The sequence below is a fragment of the Rattus norvegicus genome, chromosome 1 (assembly GCF_036323735.1).
Source record: "Rattus norvegicus strain BN/NHsdMcwi chromosome 1, GRCr8, whole genome shotgun sequence".
NCBI classification, from domain to species: domain Eukaryota; kingdom Metazoa; phylum Chordata; class Mammalia; order Rodentia; family Muridae; genus Rattus; species Rattus norvegicus.
In genome coordinates this window covers 141,543,638-141,564,181 of record NC_086019.1, presented here as the reverse complement: position 1 = coordinate 141,564,181, position 20,544 = coordinate 141,543,638, and the positions used below count along the sequence as shown (strand labels likewise).

The window sequence follows — 20,544 nt, the reverse complement described above, 5'->3', positions numbered from 1 at the left end:
TGTTTCTTAAACGCACATGACATTTTTCTTTTTGCTAAGACATGCAATTAAAAAATACTAAAACTGGATAAATAAAAATTAATGGCATTTACCAGGACTGACAGTCTCCAGATGACTAGACCGTTTGGTCATAAACTTATGTTTCAGAGTTTCAACAACTCTTTGTAGCTGAGTCATCAAAGAAGATAGGTTACTTTATTATCTCCTTCAGAAAGTCTGGATTAGTTCATATTCCTTCCATACAGAGGAGGCTTGATTTGTTTGCAGAGATATTTTGCCCTGTGGATATGTGTCTATTCTTCTTTGCTGAGTCTTGGTTTATCTATTGGAGTACAGGTTACCATGTCTCCTTCTATGGAGTCAGAGTTGTGTGACGGTAGATGTTTTGAATGTCTGGGCGAGAAGAAGGAATCTAGGTGCTTTAGTGCCCCCTTGTCCCTCTAATAGATATAGAGGCATGAGAACCTTCTGAAGCCTAGTTGAGTTTCTCTTTGTCCTGGAATAATGGGATCCCCCTGACCACAGCAAGGTGGTCACAGACATAATTCCCTGTTCAGGAGAGAGACCAACACTGTGTGTGAGGATTGAGGTGGGGAGGTCTGAGAGTTGTCCACACACAACATTCTACATCCAGGAAGAACTGCTGATAGGTCACAGGCCGTCACACCCCACTCACTACCTCCTCTGCTGTGTTCTTTCAGTTTTCAGGGTTGCAGCTGAGATTGAGGACGAAGGGCTGGAGTGAAGGGCATGTATTGGGGGATCCTAAGCAGACTCTCAGGCTGGTTAGCATGGTGTTCTTCCTTCCATCGTTTCCTCTTTCTTCCTTTTGGGAATGGGAGAGGTACAGGTTCAAGGAAGACAAGACAAGAAAGATAGGAAATTTTCTATCTGCATGTGAATGTCCTATACTTGAGAGCTCCAAACTTTTTTTTTTCCCCCGGAGCTGGGGACCGAACCCAGGGCCTTGGGCTTCCTAGGTAAGCGCTCTACCACTGAGCTAAATCCCCAGCCCCGAGAGCTCCAAACTTTTATGATCTCAAAAGAAGTTTGAAAAGCTATGTATGCCCCAACACATTTAAAGTTGTCACTTAGAAACCGTTTAGGTAGTTGGTTGCAACCTTTTAAAAAGTTTCAAGTGCTGCCATCATTTCCAGAATATTGTAAACATTGACATTAAAAAATACATCATTCCTTTAATGCACCTAATGAAGTTTAAATACCAGAGCAATTTGGAACATCATCCATTTAACACATGAACAAATTCTTAAACAGCCATTTTTACATGACTCCTTTTTCTTCTTGAATTTATATTTTCATTCCAGTTACCACTGAATTTTATCTTTATGTAATTTATTTTTATGCTTGAAAGCCCTTTATTAGCCACTCTATCATGGTTTGCTGTGACAAAAATGTGTATGAAGATTTAAATTTAATTTTTAATATCCAGTGACCATAAGTTTCTAAATGTTAAGAGATTTTTTTGGAATGAGTATCCCTGCAATTATTAGCAATGAACATGCAGAAGATTAAAGAAACGGGCAGTAGATTAAAGTAATATCTATCTATTCCAGCTTTTGATGACCATGGAGGTTAAAAGTAAAATATTAATGAAAACTTATTTCCTCTATCTACCAATTGCCACATGAATTATTGATAAACTTATTTATTGTTAATACATTAGTATTATTCAGGATCAATTCTATTGATTTTTTTTGTGTATGTGTGAAAACAGGGGATTTTATTTTATTGACATGTGATTCAAGTCTTTGAACTATTTGCTGGGACTATCTATTTGTCTCTTATCAATAATTATTTTATTTTATATCACTAATACCCTTTTATGTTTGTTTCCCTTTTAGTTTCTATTTTGATCTATCTATCTATCTATCTATCTATCTATCTATCTATCTATCTATCTATCTATCTATCTATCTTTAAGAAGTTGGTGGTTGGGGATTTAGCTCAGTGGTAGAGCGCTTGCCTAGGAAGCGCAAGGCCCTGGGTTCGGTCCCCAACTCCGAAAAAAAGAACCAAAAAAAAAAAGAAGTTGGGGTCTCCAGAGCATACGATTTATGTGCTAATCACCAGTGTCATTGCTAGATTACTGGAAATTCTAAATTTGAGTTTAGAAAAGGTGCATACAAGAGTTGAGGATTTTTAAAATATCACAAAACTATCCTTACTGGGGACGTATTTGGAGGTTTTCATGCATCTTCAAGCTTTGCCAATTCAGATGGGCAATGACTTTTACGAGCAATATTCTCAATATTCTTATGCCTTCTGTGGGAAGAAGTTTAGGCTCTTCTGAAAATTGACTGGATAATCTAAGGAGTTGGCATACACAGTGGAGCCCTGTACAACTATACAAGGAAAGAGTGACTTCTGTTAAGAAGGCAAAGCATAGAACAGATAGATTAATTTGAATTGATATGTGCTTGCATAAACAAACAAAAACAAATGAACAGTCAAACAAAAAATGGGAAAAAAAGCTAGAACAACCCAACATTGTGTTCTGTAGAAAAGTGAGAGTAGGAGTGCCTAGTGTCAAGAAGAACAGTAGATTAAGAATAGAACTATAATTTATGTAAAGGGCTCCTATTCTGTACTTTTGAGATTCAAACTGTTACAGACTTTTAAAAATATGGTCAATAATTGACATGAAATAAGTTGGAAGTGAAAAACAAAAAAGTATTTCTAAAATTGAAAAATAAATAGAAAAGTGCGCTTATGTGGTAACTTTAAAAGAGCTAGGGTAAAATTATACTTTCCATATTTCTCTAGTTGATGTATCTTAAGGACAAAAAGAACTGAGATCAGGACAGATGGTTTAATGTTGAAATCATCTATATATTTTTAACATTATTAAGAAGTGGTACTAATGTTTGGCTGTGGGTCTCTGCATCAGTTGCTGGTGTGAAGCCTCTTTGATGAAATTGGCCTAAGCACCAATCTATCAATCTGTGAGTATAGCAGAATATCTTTGGGAATCATTTCAGTGATTTTATTTATTTATTTTTGGCTAGCCATGTTTAGTTCCACCTTCGGTCTCTCTGTGTTAGCTAGCCTCTGGGACCTGGCCCTCCAGGCAATATCAAATGTGCCCTCTCATGGCATGGGTCTCATGGTGGAGCAGTCATTGGTTGGTCACTCACACTGTTTCTGAACCATCTTCACCCAGGCATATCTTGCAGGCAGGACAATTTGTGGGTTGTAGGTTTTGTGGCTGGGTTGGTGTCCCAGTCTCTCTACTGGAAGTCATGCCTGCTTATTGGATATAGCTGATTCAGGCTCTGTATCCTCCATTACTGAGAGTCTTAGCTAAGGTCACTCTCGTAGATTCCAGGAAGTTTCTATTGCACTAGGTTTCTACCTTGCCTCCCAAATGCCCTCCAATTCCAGTTTTCTGTCCCAACATTCTCTCCCTCTAACCTCATTCTCCCCTTACTGATCCCTTTTGTTCCCGTCCCCCCCCCCCCCTTTCTGACTCCACCTACAATATCTAGTCTATTTCCTACAGAGATTCAGGCTTTTCCCCTTGTGTCTTCCTTGTTACTTGACTTCTCTAGCTCTGTGGATTATAGCATGATTAGCTTTTACTTCACAGCTAATATCCACAGAGTACATAAGTACATAAGTAATAAGTGATTACATAACATGTTTTTCTGTCTGGGTCTGGGTTACCTCACTCAGGATGATTTTTTTTTCCTATTACCATCCAATGGCTGGAAGTTTCATGGCATTATGTTTGTAATAGCTGAGTAATACTCTATTGTGTAAATGTACTACGTTATCTTTATCCACTTCTCAGTTGAGAGACATCTAGGTTGTTTTCAGTTTCTGACTATTGTTAATAAAGCTTCTATGAACACAGTTGACCTAGCTTCCTTGTGGTAGGAAGGAGTGTCCTTTGGGTAAAGGTTCAGGAGTGGTATAGCTGGGTCTTAAGCTAGAACTATTCCCAAATTTCTGAGAAACTGCCATATTGATTTCCAAAGTGGCTGCACAAATTTGCACTCCCACTAGCAATGGAGGAATCTTCCCCATGTTCCATATCCTCACCAGCATGAACTATCACTAGTGGGGTTTTTTTGGTTTGTTTGTTTGTTTATTTATTTATATCTAGCAATTCTGACAGGGTACAGTGAAATCTCAAAGCAATTTTGATTTGCATTTTCCTGAGTACTAGGGATGTTAAGCATTTCTTTCCATGTGTCTCAGCCATTAGAGATTTCTCTGTTGAGAATTCTCTGTCTAGATCTTCATCCCTTTTTAAATTGAATTGTTTGGTTTGCTGGTGTTTAGTTTATTGAGTTCTTTATACATTTTGGAAATTAGCTTTCTTGTCAGCTACAAAGTTTGAGAAATTGTTTCCCCGTTTTATAGGCTGCCATTTTGTTCAATTGATGGTATCCTTTGCCTTACAGAAGCTTTTCAAGTTTGTGAGATTCCATTTACTAATTGACGATCTGAGCTGGAACTTGGGGAATCTTGTGGAAGAGGAGAAAAGAAAGACTGTAGAAGCTAGAGGGGTTGAGGGCAAAACAAGAAAACTCACAGAATCAACAACTAAGGCTCATAGGGGCTCACAGAGACTGGAATGACAATCACAGCCCCTGCGTGGCACTGACCTAGGTCCTCTACATACATGTTATAGTTGGGTAGTTTGGTCTTCTTTTGGAACTCCTAACAATGGGAGCAGGGGCTTACTTTTTGCCTCCTTTTTGGACCATTTTCTTCATATTGAGTTGCCTCTTCCAGCCTTAGTATAAGGGGAGGTGTTTAGTTTTATTGCAACACAATATGCCATGTTTGGTTGATACCCCTGGCAGGCCTGCCTTTTCTGGAGGGAAATGGAGAAGGAGTGGATTAGGGGGAAAGGTTGGCATAGGGAAAGGCTGAAGGAGAGGAAACTGCAGATGTAATATATAAGTACATAGCTTTAAAAAGAGACACTAATATGTTATGAAAATTTTTAAATAATTTTGTTATTAAATTCTAGTAACTATGATTTTCAGCATGAGAGAAAAACTGAAATATAAAGTCCAAGGAAGCCAAGCAATCTTGAATTTGACTGTGGGTAAGCAAAATCATGAGCTCATATCCTATTTTCCTTTCCAAAAAAGTGATTTCCTAGCTTTGAATTTCCCACTATAAAGACTCAGAAGTCACAAGCACCCTAGAAGCATGGAGAACTAATTCCATTGTGCATCAAAAAGATACAGAGATCCTTGGAGAAACATCAGCTTTAAAGGCTCTGGAAAGAAATGACAAGAGGAGCTTAGAATATTCTTTCATGTAGGAAAGTGAAGGTTCCATCAAAGACTACTGGGGTTATATGAGAGGAGAGGGAGGCACAGCGTTAAGAGGTATCCATTGGCCAGAGATGGAAGGAAGCAAAACATCAAAAATAGTCACTGCGGCAGACTGAAACACTTCAAGTGCATGTTTTTATTATTTTTTTAAAAAGAGCAAGTCCTGGAAATGATTTTCAGAAGCAAAACGAAGTCCTTACAACTGACCTTCAGAGAATGCTGCTCTTCTTTTCTTATTGCTATGACCAATAACTGTCAAACAGCAGCTTGAGAAAGGATATTTTTTAGTTGACTCAAAATTTGAGGTGGTGCAGCCTGTCATGGAGGAGAGGCATGGTGCTAGTAAGAGTATGGGAGAGCTGATCACACTGTGTTAGCAATAAGAAAGCAAAGCGTGCACAGGAAGTAGGGCTAGACTATAGAACTTCAAGACCCACCTTCAGAGGTCCACTTCCTTCTGTAAGAGTTTTTGTTTGTTTTTATTTTCAAAAGAACTCCATAAGCTCCAGACTAAGTATTTAAATATTCAAGCCTATGTGTTCAGACCATATATAAACCATAATGCTTAGTGATAAATTCACTCTCCTAAAAACAAGTAAATACAGGGAAATGGTCAAGCCTGTTTCAAATAAGCTATAATCAGTACAATCACATAGCTGATGAAGGGATTTTTTTTATTTATAGATTTTCTGCTAATATATGCAGAAGGAACATTATAATTAGAATGTCATCCTTTTGAACCACTAACGAAATAATAGATTTTGGCAATGATCATCAATGGTTGCTAAAATCACTAGGTTAAAGGGGACTTTATAAGGAGTGATCAGACAGAACCCATTGATGGGCCATAACATCATATAAAAGAGAGATGTATTTTACCTCCCATTATGTTTCAATGAGAGCACATGGTGTATCATGTTGATACTGTATGTCTAGGATAATGGTTTTAATGTAATGTGACTTAATAATTAAAGAAGTTTTGTATTCTTAAGTCAACATGCATGATGATCTAAGAAGAGAAGCTCCTGATGAATTCTGTACATGTTCAGTGACAGAAGCAAATGAAAAGCATGTCTTGGGATACCAGGAGCCCCCAATTTCTATAGACCCAGATCTAAACCCAATGAGCAAGACCTTTCCTGAGCAATTCCTCCTTCTATGTTTCCCTAATTCCTGACTTTGTAGGTCAGAAGGGTAAGCGAGGACGATGGAAGGCAGTGATGGGGAGGTGGGCGGCTCTGAAAGCAGAGGGGCTTTTTCCTAAAAGCAATTAACTCCAAGATTTATTTTTTCTCCTTTTTTTATTATTGCTGGAATCACTCTTCAGCATCTTCCTTGCTCCTCATTAGTTTTGGTTACTCTTTTCAAGGTTTAGCTTCAAGATCCTTAGGTAGAGAGCTCCAATCACAAACTGATACTATTCATGTGAAGCTTGGGCAAGTCATCCTGTTTTCATCTGTGAAATGGGCACAATAGAGGCACCTGTTCCACAGGAATGGAGAAAGAATGAAATAAGAAACTGTATGATATCATTATTCATTCATTAGTATTGTTCTTATCCTTGACAGTATAGCTCTGAATAGCTTATATCTGGGTAAGTTTTAGGGTAGAGATATTTGTCTAGTATTTTCTTATTTTTTAATTTTTTCTCTCTTTTTTTGTCATTAGAAACTATTAGACTATTTTTCCCAGACTGAGTCTCCTCAATGTGGGAGAATGCTGGAAGGAAATCGATATGAATTCTTATGGGCAATAAGGAAACTGTAGGAAGTTAGACTTGTTGTATTGTCTGGGAGTGTGTGGAGATGTACACAGTGATCAATTACTGTATTATGTGTGTATATCTCTGCACTTAATGATACCTGGTAGGTTTTTGTATCTGTGATACCATCTGAGGCAGCCTTGTGTGACTCATAGTTTGAAGGTGAAGAAATGTAAGAAATAAAATCTAAGGACTTATCTAAAAGCAGAGCAAAATTCAGAGTTTTTTGACTTCCTATTTTTGCTGTTTTTGCCATGTTAAGACCTAATTCTTAGAGGAATGTAGTATAAATATAACTCACATTACTGCTTCTACTTATGGCAGTCTTCTAAAGGGGGGCCTGTGACCAGTTAATGCCCTTCTGGGAGTTTCCTACTCAAACAAACACTTAGGGTCATCAGCATTTGCACCCAGCACTCTTGAATTTCCCCTTTTCTGAACATGAAGAGTTCACTGTAAAACATCCTCTGTATTTTATATAAAAACCATCAACTGAGACATATGTTAGCATCAAATGGAGGGTTCCATTATTTAAAATTATACACCCAGGGTGATGTTTTGGTATTCCTGACTTCTATTTGTTTTCACTCAAGAAGCCAGGTGAGACAAACCATGCTAGCATATTCTGTCACAAACATACTTATTTTACAAAACTGATATTTTTTCTGTGGACTTGTATCTGTTGGTTTCTGTCTGTCTATTCAAATGTTTACTTTTTCTTTTATCTTGGAATTTGAAAATACTGTACACGATCACTGTAAAATTGTAAACAATATAGAAATACATATAATAAAATTGGGAAGCGTCTTACTTTCATCTTTAGAGAAAATTACTGCCTTAGTGGCTTTCTGGATACTTTCCTATCATTCACAAAGGCGTATACTATTACTGTGTATTTGGTTGTGTGGATATATTTTCATTTTTACATAAATGAGAATGACAACGTGTATTTATCAATGAGCTGTATTTTCAAATACTACATTCATTGTCCTGGACCTACTTAGATAGCAGTACATACGGCATTTTTTTAAAAATTCTTTTTTAACCATTACATACACCTTTAAAAGTAAACATATCTATGCCTTTTGAAATGACAAAATGAAAATATTGAACCAAATATTTTTGCCTACACACAAGACAATAGTTTTCTACTAGTTCTACAGTGAAATCAATGGACCCAGGGCTCTTACATCTCCAGTGTGGGTAGACAATGCAAAGACTGTGCCCTCAAAAACAGATTCCGGTCTCACGATTAGGATTACAACATCATGTCTCATACCTTCTCAAGCATCAGCTAGCAATCTTTCCCTTCTTATCAAGTGTCATTAAAATACATGTCTATGCTCTTTTACTTGGCATTCTGTCATTTGTTTGTGGCCATTTGTAGCTATTTGTGGCGTGTCTGCTCTTAGTCTTCACTCATCTGTCTGTTGGTTTGCTTATCTAACTAATGCAAAGAAGCACCACGAATTATATGGATTTTAATTCCTTGTCTGTCCCAGCACTGGGGAGGCAGAGGCAGGAGGACTTCTGCAAGCTTGCGGCAAGCCTGATTTACACAGAGACTTCCAGGCCAGCCTGAGGCTGCTTAGCAAGACCATATTACAGAGTCCTATTAATGATAATGATGATTATGATGATTTATCTGTTACATATGTTGCAGATGTTTCTGTCATTTGTCTTTTGATTACAAATTTTTGTCTTTGATATTTAATTTTACAAAATTGTGTCTATAAATCGTATCCTTTATGGCTTTTTAAGTGTATGTCACGTAGGAAGGTCTTCTACTCCTGAGGTTATACAAATACCTTTGTAAGTTTTCTTCTAATATTCTTATTGTTTTGTTTTTTATGTTTAGCTCTTTAATCCATCTGGAAATGATTTTTGTATATGGTGTGAGGTAGGTATCTAAGTGTATTTTTTTAATGAATAGTTCATTGTCCCAACACTTTAATTACTAACCCATCATTTCATATATTAAAATTCAGTATTTATACATGATTCTCCTTCCAGGTTTTCAGGTTTTGTTACAGGAGTATATTGTCTATTTTTATGCCAGATATAGAGTGTTCATTGCACAGTGCAATAAAATGTGTTGCTATCTTAGAGAACAAATCCCCATCACTGTTCTTGTTCAACAATTCTTTAATTAAGCAATCATTACTTTGGATAAACTATGGATTTATCTTGCCAGTTTCTATAACCCATTCCACTCGGAGTTTTAAGTATATTTTGTACTGAAATTTTAAACTGTATTTGAAGGATAAATGAGTGATTTATCCCATCAAACCTACTTTTCCAAGAAAGTGATGAGATTCTATTTAAGAAGGTCTTATTTTGTGTTTTTTTATTTGAATATATCTATACATTTTAAGCCAAGTTATGTATCAGATTTTTAAGTGCTTAATTGTTATTATACAGTTTTATTTTCAATTCCGTTTTGAATTATTATGGTATTATTCATGAAGTTTGGTTATTAGTTTTCTATATGTGGGTAGCTTACTAAGCAAGCTATAGTAGTTTTAATTACTTTTTAGTTAATTGTTTTGAATAACCATGCTATACCCAGACAGCAGACAATTTGGATTCTCTGCTTCAACATTTTATCATAAATTTATTTTTTAATATAATTATTTTATTAAGTCTTTGAGAGTTTCATACCATACATATATTATAGTCATATGTATGTCTAACTCCTCTCTGTAACTCCCCCTGCCCCAGAACTACCCACCTCCCTAGTCGCTTTGTGTCCTCCTTCTTAAAATTTAATAACCCATAGACTTCGGATCATTAAAGCCATAGACTTTATGCTGTTCATAAGACTTCTGGTTGTATATCCATCCGCTGGAGTGTGGTTGACCTTCCCTTAGAGAGAACTGCCACTCCCATGGAAAACATCCAATCTCCATAGCATCTCAGCTACTAATGGGGACTCATGAACTCCTTCCCCCTCCATGCTGACTGGCTTGATCATGTGCAGGTCTCCTGCAAGCAACCACAGCTGCTGTGAGCTACAAGTACATAGGTCCTATCATGTCTAGATGACTCTGTTTTGCTCTCATCCTCCCTACCAATCTTGCCTCTTACAATCTTTCCTCCCGCTCTTTTTTGATGGCCACGGAGCCTTGCAGAAGGGACGCGGTGAGATGTCCCATTTGTGGCTGAGCTTTTACAGTCGCTGGTTCTTTGCAAGCCTACACCTCATTGGTTTCTTTTAAGTACTATCTGCTGCACAAAGAAACTTTTCTGATAAGTTCTGAGAGCTGCACTAATCTAGTCATAGAGAGTTGTGTATTTAGAGGCCAATTTGAAACTATATGCATTTTATAAAATAATTACTATATCACATTGATTAGAGTGTTTCACAAAATCAGGGAAATTCCTTCTGTGCTTCTCAGGTTTATCAGGCATTGTGGTATGTAACATGTTAAGTAAAAGAAGTTTTCCTTCCACATTAATAGATTAGGCTTTTCAACCCAGAAAACAGTACTGGAAAATTTTAGCATCTTTTCAAAGAATGTATTTTTTCTTTATTTACTTTTTAATTCAGTAAATGGAACAGTAGATTTCCTATGGCTATTATTCTTGTGATACATTGCAATTAAGCTATTCAGTTTGGTGATTATATTTAGAAGAGATGGCTTTATAAGACCATACAGACTAAATCTCTTTATCTGTATTTATATAGTTGAGGCTCTGTGTTGTTAGACCGATCCTGCTTTTACACATACTTAAGCCACAGAGAGTGGTTGAGAAAGTGTCTATGTTTTTGCATTGGAAAGCTTTACTAGAACTCACATACAAGACCTCATTTTTATTTTCATAAGACGTGGGTTTGATTTGCTGTAATTTTAATATTTTGTTCTCATTTTCTTATTAAAACTTATTGGGATTTAACATTTTTTATAATTTACATTTTTCTCTTCTACACTGCTTATTAACCTTGCCAAAGATTTTAATAACTTTTGGAAGACAAGCAATTCATCATATAGATCAAGTATGTGGTTTTGTCTCTTTGACTGTTTTGCCATTGTTCTGACCAAATAAGTTTTGTTTTTAAAAATTGGTCTTATTCTTTGTTTCTTTTACTCAATAGATTTTTAGGTTTTTACTTCCTTTTAAAATTGAATCCTTACTTAGCTTAGTTATAATTTAATTATTCTAACAATCATTAAATTCCATATGTTTTTGAAAGATTCCTTCAGTTATTTTCCATAGGAGTCAATGAATAGGACTTCAGTTCATAGTATAATAAATCACTTTAAATATTATTTTTGGCAAATAGTATTTTAATTCCTTTCTTCAATACACTGTTTAATAGATTAATCCTATGTTGTTGTTTATAGTTTGCTTTACTTGCTATGGAAAATGCTTCTCGTTCTTATAATGTACTTATTTTTTTTTCTTTTCACATTTCCTTTGAGGTTTAATATGTAATTGGATTTTGTAAATTAAAAAAGTAGCTTTAGTGTGGGTTAGTTTTTCATTGTGGCAGCTTTATCAGTTTTTAAATATTTATGATATTTTATTCTTTATATATGAATATATTTAACATGTGCTATTGTGGTAGCTGGAGTAAACAAGTTCATGATTATCAAAATGGTGAACTTTTCCAACTTTATATATGCCATTCTATTTGAAATAACTAGGACATAGCCCCCTTTTAACATTAAACTGTTGATAGAGTTTTTCAACTACACATAATAATACAAAATGTCTAAAAAGAAATGAATTAAGGAAATTTAACTGGCCATTACATCTACATAAGCATATACATGCATATGCATGCTTGCCTGTATGTATTTGTATATGTGCATATGTGCATATGTGGCCAATTGTATCTCACTTTTATTGCTTCTACTTTCTGCATTTTAATTTAAACATTTTCTGTAATTTTGTCTTAAATGCAGCTTTTCTAAATAACATGAACCTTGAGTCTAGTTTCATGATTTTATTTTTAATATTTTCTATAATTTTGTTTTAAATAGTTTTTCTAAATAACATGAACCTTGAGTTCTAACCTAAATGTTCTTCCCGTGTTAGAGATAGTAATAATCCATTTATATTTGCTGTCTACACAGCATCAGCTTTTACTTTCATTTTGTCCATTTTGTTTATTTTATTTTAGTTTTTTATAAGATGAAAGATTCTGACACTGTGTTACTAAAAATGGCTAGGAAGCTGTATGTAGTACTTTTATTCTTTTAGAAGCTACTCAAAGTTTCTCAAGGCATATTTAAAGGTAAATTATTATGATCAATACTTGATTGGTATCTATATGTGCTTTTCCTTCCTCCCTTAATGAAAAAGTCTTTATCAGGCTTTTAATTATTTCTGTACCCACTCTCCTCTGCACTTATGCTTAAAATTATGTGGAAATTCCATTCCCCATAATTAGGTTAGTAGGAGCAGCAGTAGTACTATTAACATTATTGGTAATATTATTTACTTTATGTTTCCATTTTATAGGAAGCCCTTATTAGTTATTGTATTACCTTTAGCCACCAAATTAGCAAGCGTTATTTAGATTTAAATTGCATTGTTGTGGTCTGTTTGCTCCATTGTTGTGGAATTCAAGACATCACATGCCTTACATTCCTTTTTCTGTTCTTCTAGAAGCATACTCTATTAATTACTGGCATTTTTTGTTTGTTTGTTTTGTTTTGTTCGAAAGCCTGTATTCAGTGAAGAGTCCCAGTGTGCTTGCTTTCCAGGTAGAGATATTTTTTGCATTGTCTTTACGGCATATAGAAAGCTAGACTGATTTCAAATATCCCAATCCAGAAGATTAGCTTCTTCTAAGATGTTTCCATTAGATGACACACACACAATCTATCCTTTTAGCTGTGAGGTTTTCATCTCTTTAGGTACCTGCTTTCCAGTGCTCATTGCTGATGTTCCTCCAACTGGTCCATCAGTGAAAGATGTTTGTGTTACTGGGAGACATAGACACAGTTACTGGGAGACATAGACACAGAACTCTTCATTTCAAGCCAACAGCAAGCACTTTTGGAACAGATTTCACTTATTAACTGAAAGGTCTAACTTCTGGCATTCTGCTTGGTAATGATGCAGTTCATTCCAGAAAGTTGAAAGATGCCGTGAACTTGCTTTTGTGTGTGCTAATGTCTCTAACCTACTGGATAGTGAATATTTATGGAGAGCTTTCCCCTCAGTCATATCTCAAATGTCTCTTCTCAGTCACTTTCTTTTCCCCTTGCATCTCAGGGGTGAACCCACTAAGTGTCTTGTTAGGCTCATTGTAAAGACTGTATCTTTCATAATGTATCATACTAAGCATTTTGAAGGGTTATTTTTGTTTCCCCACACAATTTCTTATTAATGCATGGGCTTAGGAGCTTCTGGAAGTCTCCATCCTGTTCACATGAGGCACAGATCCCAAATTGTGATGAGAAATTTAAGTGGGAGCTGAAAGTAATAATCTAGAGATTAGATGTCTGTAATGTATAGTTGAACCTTGGCCACCTTTGTCAAAGGGTCTAACAGTGTTTGTGGCCACTCTGATGGTTGGAGGAACTCATCATGATTCTCCTGGCTTCCTCCTGGAGATTTATTAAAGGAAGATTTTAAGATTATATTCTAGTGCCAGATTCTTAATCCTTCTCTCTCACTCTCTCAGATCATCTTTGAGTTTTCACGCTCTGTGTTAAGAAGTCTCCCTCTGTCCTTGGGTCTGATTTATAGTTGCTTTTGGGATATTCATTGATGTTAGCATCCCCATTTGCCTATGAATTCAGGTTTCCTAGAGCATGGCCATGTTGGGATCCAATGCATGGAGGGTACGTTTATATAAGAAGGGGATAGACTTCTGATTGATTCTGACCATCTGGTAACTCTTTCTGCCACTGTCATTCCTCTTTTTAGGTGGGAGGACACACCATGCTCCCCATCCGCTGGATGCCACCTGAAAGCATCATGTACCGGAAGTTTACCACAGAGAGTGATGTGTGGAGCTTTGGGGTTATTCTTTGGGAGATCTTTACCTATGGGAAGCAACCATGGTTCCAGCTCTCTAACACAGAGGTAACAAAGGGACGGGTCAGGATATGTTTGGGGGTATGGGGGAAGGCTGATGACAGACAGCCCAGAACATGGATTGCATATAGTGTAGCAATAGGTGGGCTGTCAAGATAGCAGAGTAAATGCAAGCACAATCAGGAGGGGAAAACTTCCAAGTGAAGGAAAAATTGTGACTATAGAAAATGGGATATAGCTGTCCAAAGAGTATGAAATCAGATATCTAAATTGAGACGGCAGTCAGGGTTCTGTTTGTTCTGCTACATATAAAAACCCCACAAATGTTTCACTCAGAGAGAAAAAGAAAACAAAGAAAAACTGGGAGTTTTTCAATTGTGCCATCTTGTGGAAACACTTACTGCTTAGTGTATCTACAGAGGAGGTTCCCAAAGGCTTGAGCTACCTCAGGTACAGGGAAGCATGGAATCCTGAATTGACTGAAAGGACCAAATATATATGATTATCAGTTGTGTGTAAGTGTCCAAGAATAAAATAAACCAACAACAGTACAACACTGAATACTTATTATCTTTTCATGATTTTTTTAAAGTAAATGTTCTTTTTTTTTAAGTTTTTTGATTTATTATATATAAGTACACTGTCGCTGTCTTCAGACACACCAGAAGAGGGCATCTGATCCCACTACAGATGGTTGTGAGCCACCATGTGGTTGCTGGGATTTGAACTCAGGTCCTCTGGAAGAGCAGTCAGTGCTCTTAACCACTGAGCCATCTCTCCAGCCCGATTTTTTTTTAGTTTCACTGATATCCTTTTCATTTTCTTCATCTTTATTTTTTATAGTATATACCATGACAGTCCTCTGTTTTTTTCCATGTATTTATTTATTTAATCTGTATTAACCTATATGTTTCTTATTTACATTTTGATTGTTATTCCCTTTCCCGGTTTCCGGGCCAACATCCCCCTAACTCCTCCCACCCCCCTTATCTATGGGTGTTCCCCTCCCCATCCTCTCCCCATTACCGCTCTCCCCCAACAATCACGTTCACTGGGGGTTCAGTCTTGGCAGGACCAAGGGCTTCCCCTTCCACTGGTGCTCTTACTAGGATATTCATTGCTACCTATGAGGTCAGAGTCCAGGGTCAGTCCATGTATAGTCTTTGGGTAGTGGCTTAGTCCCTGGAAGCTCTGGTTGGTTGGCATTGTTGTTCATATGGGGTCTCAAGCCCCTTCAAGCTAAGTTAACATGGTAGGTCAGAAAATAATGTTTAGCACTAGGCACGTTTTTAAGCAGCTTTGGTACAGTCACTTAATAATTTTCAGAAAATCCCTCTTGGATTTGGGAAAAAGAAAGGAGATTGCTGTGGCATCTTCGTAGAGACTGGGTATCTTAGAGAACTAAACAAGGAGACAGCTTGGGATGTGGCCAGCACAGTCCATAGACATATGAGTGGAGCTTCTACAGCAGCTGACTTACAGAAAAATTCTAGCTCTTTTTATACTCTTCTGTTTTCTTGGAAATCATAAACACTAAGTCCTCTTTGTACTGAGATTTCATTTTAACACTCAAGAAAGTATCTTCTACTTAGAAGTGACATTCATTTCCTTTATTCTATGTCCTGACTACTGAGGTGACTTTCAAAATCCCAAACTTGAAGTGGTAGATGTGACTCAATTGTCGAGCACTTACCTAACATGCACTCTGAGCTTGATCTCCTGCACCACAGGAATCAGGTATGACGACACAGGCATATAATCCCTGCACACAGAAGACAGAGGTAGTAGGATTGATCAGGAGACCATGGTCATCCTTTGCTATTTGTGGTTAAAGAACAGATAAGATCACGTGAGATGCTACCTTAAAACAAAACAAGGCATCACTTTTTTCCATTAATTAATTTATTTATTCATGCTACATCCCGATCACCCCTTTTCCCCCCTCTTCTCCCAGCCACACTGTCCCACCTCCATCCCTCATGCCACTCCCCTTTTCCTCAGAGAAGGAAATACCCACCCATGTATCAAGTTTCATCAGGACTAAGCACAACCTCTCCCACTGAGGCCAGACAAGGAAACCCAGATAGGGGGAAAGGATCCAAAGGTAGGCAACACAGTCTGAATCAGAGACAGACCCCACTCAAATTGCAGGGGGATTCATATGAAGACCAAGCTGTATATCTGCTACATATGTGTAGGAGGCCTAGGTCCAGTCCTTGGTTGGTGGTTCAGCTTCAGTGAGAGCCAATGGGCCCAGGTTAGTTGGCTCTGGAGGTCTTCTTGTGGTGTCCTTGACCCCTCTAGTTCTCTTAATTCCACAAGATTCTCTGAGCTCTGCCTAACTGTGGGTCTCTGTATCTTTTTCCATCAGCTGCTGGATAAAGCCACTCAGATGACAGTTGCACTAAGCTCATGTCTGTATGCATGGCAGAGCATCATTAATAGTGTCAGAGGTTAGCTCTCTCCAATGAGATGGGTCTCAAGTTGGTCCACTCATTAGTTGGCCATTCCTTCAACCTCTGTTTCATCTGTATACCTGTGTATCTTGTAGGAAGGACAAATTTTGGGTCAAAGGTTTTGTGGTAGGTTGGTGTCCCCTTCGCTCCACTGGAAGTGTGCATAGCTGAAGGAACTAGCCACTTCAGATTCCATATTCTCTATAGCTAGGAAACTCAGCTAGCATCAATCACCCCCATATCCTCCCAAAAGCCTCCCCATCCTAGGTCTCTGACTTATCCCTGAGATGCTCCCCAACCACCACTGATTTCCCTTCTCTCTCCCTTTCATCCCCATTTCTGCTCTACCCACAACTTATTCCCACCCGTGATCCCCCTTCCTACCCCCCTCCCATCTACTTTCCTCTCTCTATCCATCTCCAATGTCTATAAATATCTCCTTCAGAGAGAGGTTCAGCATCTTCCTCTGGGGCCTCCTTATTTCTTACCTTCTTTGTGTCTGTGGATTGTAACATGGTTGTCCTGTACTTTATAGATAATATCCACTTATAAGTGAGTACATGCATGTCTTCCTGGATCTGAGGTACATCACTCAGGATGATGTTTTCTAGTTCCATCCATTTGACAAGGCATTTCTTTATATAGTGATGTCTTACTATGCAGGTACTTAATGGGGCCTGAACTCATTTCCCACAAATATTTTAGTGGACTTGAAGAAGAAGAAGGAAAGAGTGTATGTAGAAGCTATTGTTATTGTGGGTTTTATTTAAGTTGGTGCTATTTTACTGAGGGATAGCACACATACATTTGCATGTATGTGAACTTCTATGTATGCAAATACAGACATGCATGCATCTGTACACAATCTCCATGGTATCTGGTAGCCAAAGAAAGAAAGTATCATCAATGGATGTGTTGCTGTTGTTAGCATAATCTTTTTTTAAACTCTTCTATCTCATATTATATACCATCAGCCATTTTCCCTCCTCTAACTTCCCCTCCCACAGACCTCCATCCCTACCTCCCTTCAGAAAAGAGCAGTCCTCCCAAGGACATCAACCAAACACAGCATAACATGCTACAATACAACCAGGCACCTAGCATCACATTGAGGCTGGACAAGGCAGACCAGTAGGAGGAACAGAGTCCCACAGGTCGACAAGAGTCTGGGACAATCCCACTGATAGGAATCTCACAAGAACACCAGGTTACTCAGCGATAGTATATAGGAATCTTTTCATGGATACAAAAGCTGGCTAGAGTAGCTAAGGGGGTGCTTGTGTCCTCTTCTAAGATGGTGTTGCAGAGCTCTGCCCTTAAAGACTAGCTTTCTTCTGTCAACCATGCCCCTTGCCCTACCCATAGCAGCAGCTAAGTATTGGTAGTAACTGATGATGGACTTAGCAGTGAAAGCTTATGGTCTGGACTCTTCTGCTATAGAGAAGATGGTACTGGATGCCTTTGATCTAAGCATAGGCAGAAGCTATGACAGTTCGAAATGAATCATTCTGCCTGAATGTGGAAAAAATAGGGGTGACAATGGAGAGAGTTCTGAGACCAAATGGTAAACACAAGCACCTGGAGACTTATCACATTGGCAATGAAGTGACCCCCAGTGTGCCATCGCAGACTACATGGCAAGTGTGAACAGAAGAGGACTGGCACCGAGAAGGTGTCCAGACCAGAGTAATCTGAGATGCCCAGGAGAAAGCCCTGTTCTGCAGGCTGTTGAGATAGAAGGGGTGAGGGAGCAGAAGATGCTAAGAAGAGAGGAAGAGAGGGGGTTCTTACCCCATAAAATACATGCTAAGAGGGAAGAGAAGCAAAGCATTTGCTCAAATACCAGATTAGACAAAACATTGCTCTTCTAATCATCACAGTCTTCAAGTGTGGAAACTGAAGTTTGTGGTAACCTGTTTAAAATAACAGAGTGGTAAAGTTAGAGAGAAGTTAAAACAAATGGGAAAACTAAATGAAGTTTGGGAAAATGTACATGCATCGGTTTCTTTCTGCTTGGTACTCTAGCAGAGCCTAGGTTCACATTATGAGTTGATAGAATTTAGTGTCCTGGATGGCATCTTGCACAGGATAGGAGGTTAAAAGCTAAAGAAGTGTGGATAAACCATTGCATTTGGCTAATGTATTAACCAAATATAATATATAATGTGCCAATAGTAGGCAAATGGCAGGTCATAATGGGAACCATATATAAATTCTCTCAATTTTTCTTTAAACCAAGATGCTTTTTTTAAAAATAGTATAGAACAGAGTTTATTCAGAGCATGGGGAGGGGAGTTAAGAGAGTAGTAGTAGGGCAGAGAGAGAGAACTAGAGGAGTAGAGTAGAGGCCGGCCATGAGCAGAGAGAGAAGGGGAGAGAAGGGGGAGGGGAATGGGGAGAGAAGGGACAATGGAGTGAGAGAGCAAGAGCAAGAGCCCAAGATGCTTTTAAAAGCAGAATTTATTTCCTTGCTGTTGTGAATATTGTAGCCATAACCATGGGTGTTCTAATAGCTCTGTGGTAGAATGTAAGTCCTTTAGGTATATGCCTGCACTTAGCAGTACATCTGGGCCATGAGGTAGCATCACTTTTTTTTTTTTTTTGGTTCTTTTTTTCGGAGCTGGGGACCGAACCCAGGGCCTTGCACTTCCTAGGTAAGCGCTCTACCACTGAGCTAAATCCCCAGCCCCGCATCACTTTTTAACTTCTTGAGAAACCTCCATGCTTATTTCAAGCAGAGCCTACAATGTCTCTAAGTATGTGTGCACATGAGAGTCAGTGTGAGATTCAGTTATGAAACTAAAAGCAGGGTGGTGGGAAGGGAAAAGGAGGCATTGGGGAAATCTTAGGGAAGGACTATAGGATACTGAGATGTGAGAGCAGAAAGGACGGTTGGTGGTGGTGGAGGTGAACAAAGTGGGATTGGAGGGAAGGAAAGAAGAGGGAGAAAATAAGACAAATCAAATAAAACCAAAATGCTCGAATGAAGCTTAATATTGCATTTGCTAATTAGAAAAATAAAGTCTAGCGTTAAAATTAAGGAAAAGGTGGGAGAAATAGGGTGGCACAGTGGGGCTACATCCAAAGTACATTACACTTGTATTAAAATGTCCTTATGTAACCTAATACTGTGTGGGATGCATACACACCAGTGGGTAAGTAAATAATTGTTTTTAAATGCGGTACAGATAAGTAGTACAAAAATCACCTACTTTGAGGTCCCAGGTTCAGTTTCTAGCATTTCAAAGGAAACATCTTTGAGGAATTGAAATTGAACTGCAAAGGACATGCGTGAGCCCCCTGCACCATGCAGCCATCATTGTAGTAACAGCGACTTTTTTATTACTGCAGTTGGTCCTCCTGGAACTCCTGATTCCAGTCTTACAGACCAGGATGGTGATAACCCCTGAGGGTAACTGACTTGCCCTGGCCATCCAGTGAGTGGTGAATCTAACAACCCACAAAGAGCTATGAACAACTGAGGAAAGCTGGGAGCAGAAAAGGCGTTCTTTCCCAGGGAAGACCACAGAGTGGTTGCCAGTGACCCTACATTCAAGTACTATATGAACTGAGCAGGTTATATTTAGAGATATATAACATATGGATATATAACAATTAATGAAAGAAAGAACAATTAAATGAAAGAAGAAACCACGAATTTGAATAAGATTTGGAGAGGGATATTTGGGAGTTTAGGAGGGAGCAGAGGGAAGGGAGAAATGTAGTAATTATAGTATAATCTCAAAAATAATGTTTAAAATATAAATCAATAAAATACTTTAAAAAATCTGAAAGTAAACAAGACAGACAATTTATTGCCAAAAGGAAGGTCGATTTTGCTTAGAAAAGGGTCCTATGCCCGGGGGCAAGTAGGATGGTTTGTACAGAGGCTGTGGCTAGAAGAAGAACTTGCTATAAATAGAAACCAGTGGCTAAGGGATGAATCAGCCAGTTGCTTTAACAGCACGGGGACTGGAGTTCTGATCCACAGAACCCACCCATCCGGCCCTGAGCA

At 38.1% G+C, this 20,544-nt stretch overlaps 1 protein-coding gene across 4 annotated transcripts in view; it reads left to right on the top strand.

Annotated features, from left to right (window-relative positions):
• Window positions 1-20,544, top strand: part of Ntrk3 (neurotrophic receptor tyrosine kinase 3) — a 387,384-nt gene that overhangs the window by 349,394 nt on the left and 17,446 nt on the right. For 2 of the 4 annotated variants that reach the window (NM_001270655.1, NM_001270656.1), the window contains 2 exons: window positions 8,936-8,977; window positions 13,963-14,121. In NM_001270655.1, the coding sequence (NP_001257584.1) occupies window positions 8,936-8,977; window positions 13,963-14,121 (201 nt within the window). The remainder of the gene's footprint in view (window positions 1-8,935; window positions 8,978-13,962; window positions 14,122-20,544) is intronic. The other 2 variants (XM_063287704.1, NM_019248.2) reach the window with 1 other exon arrangement.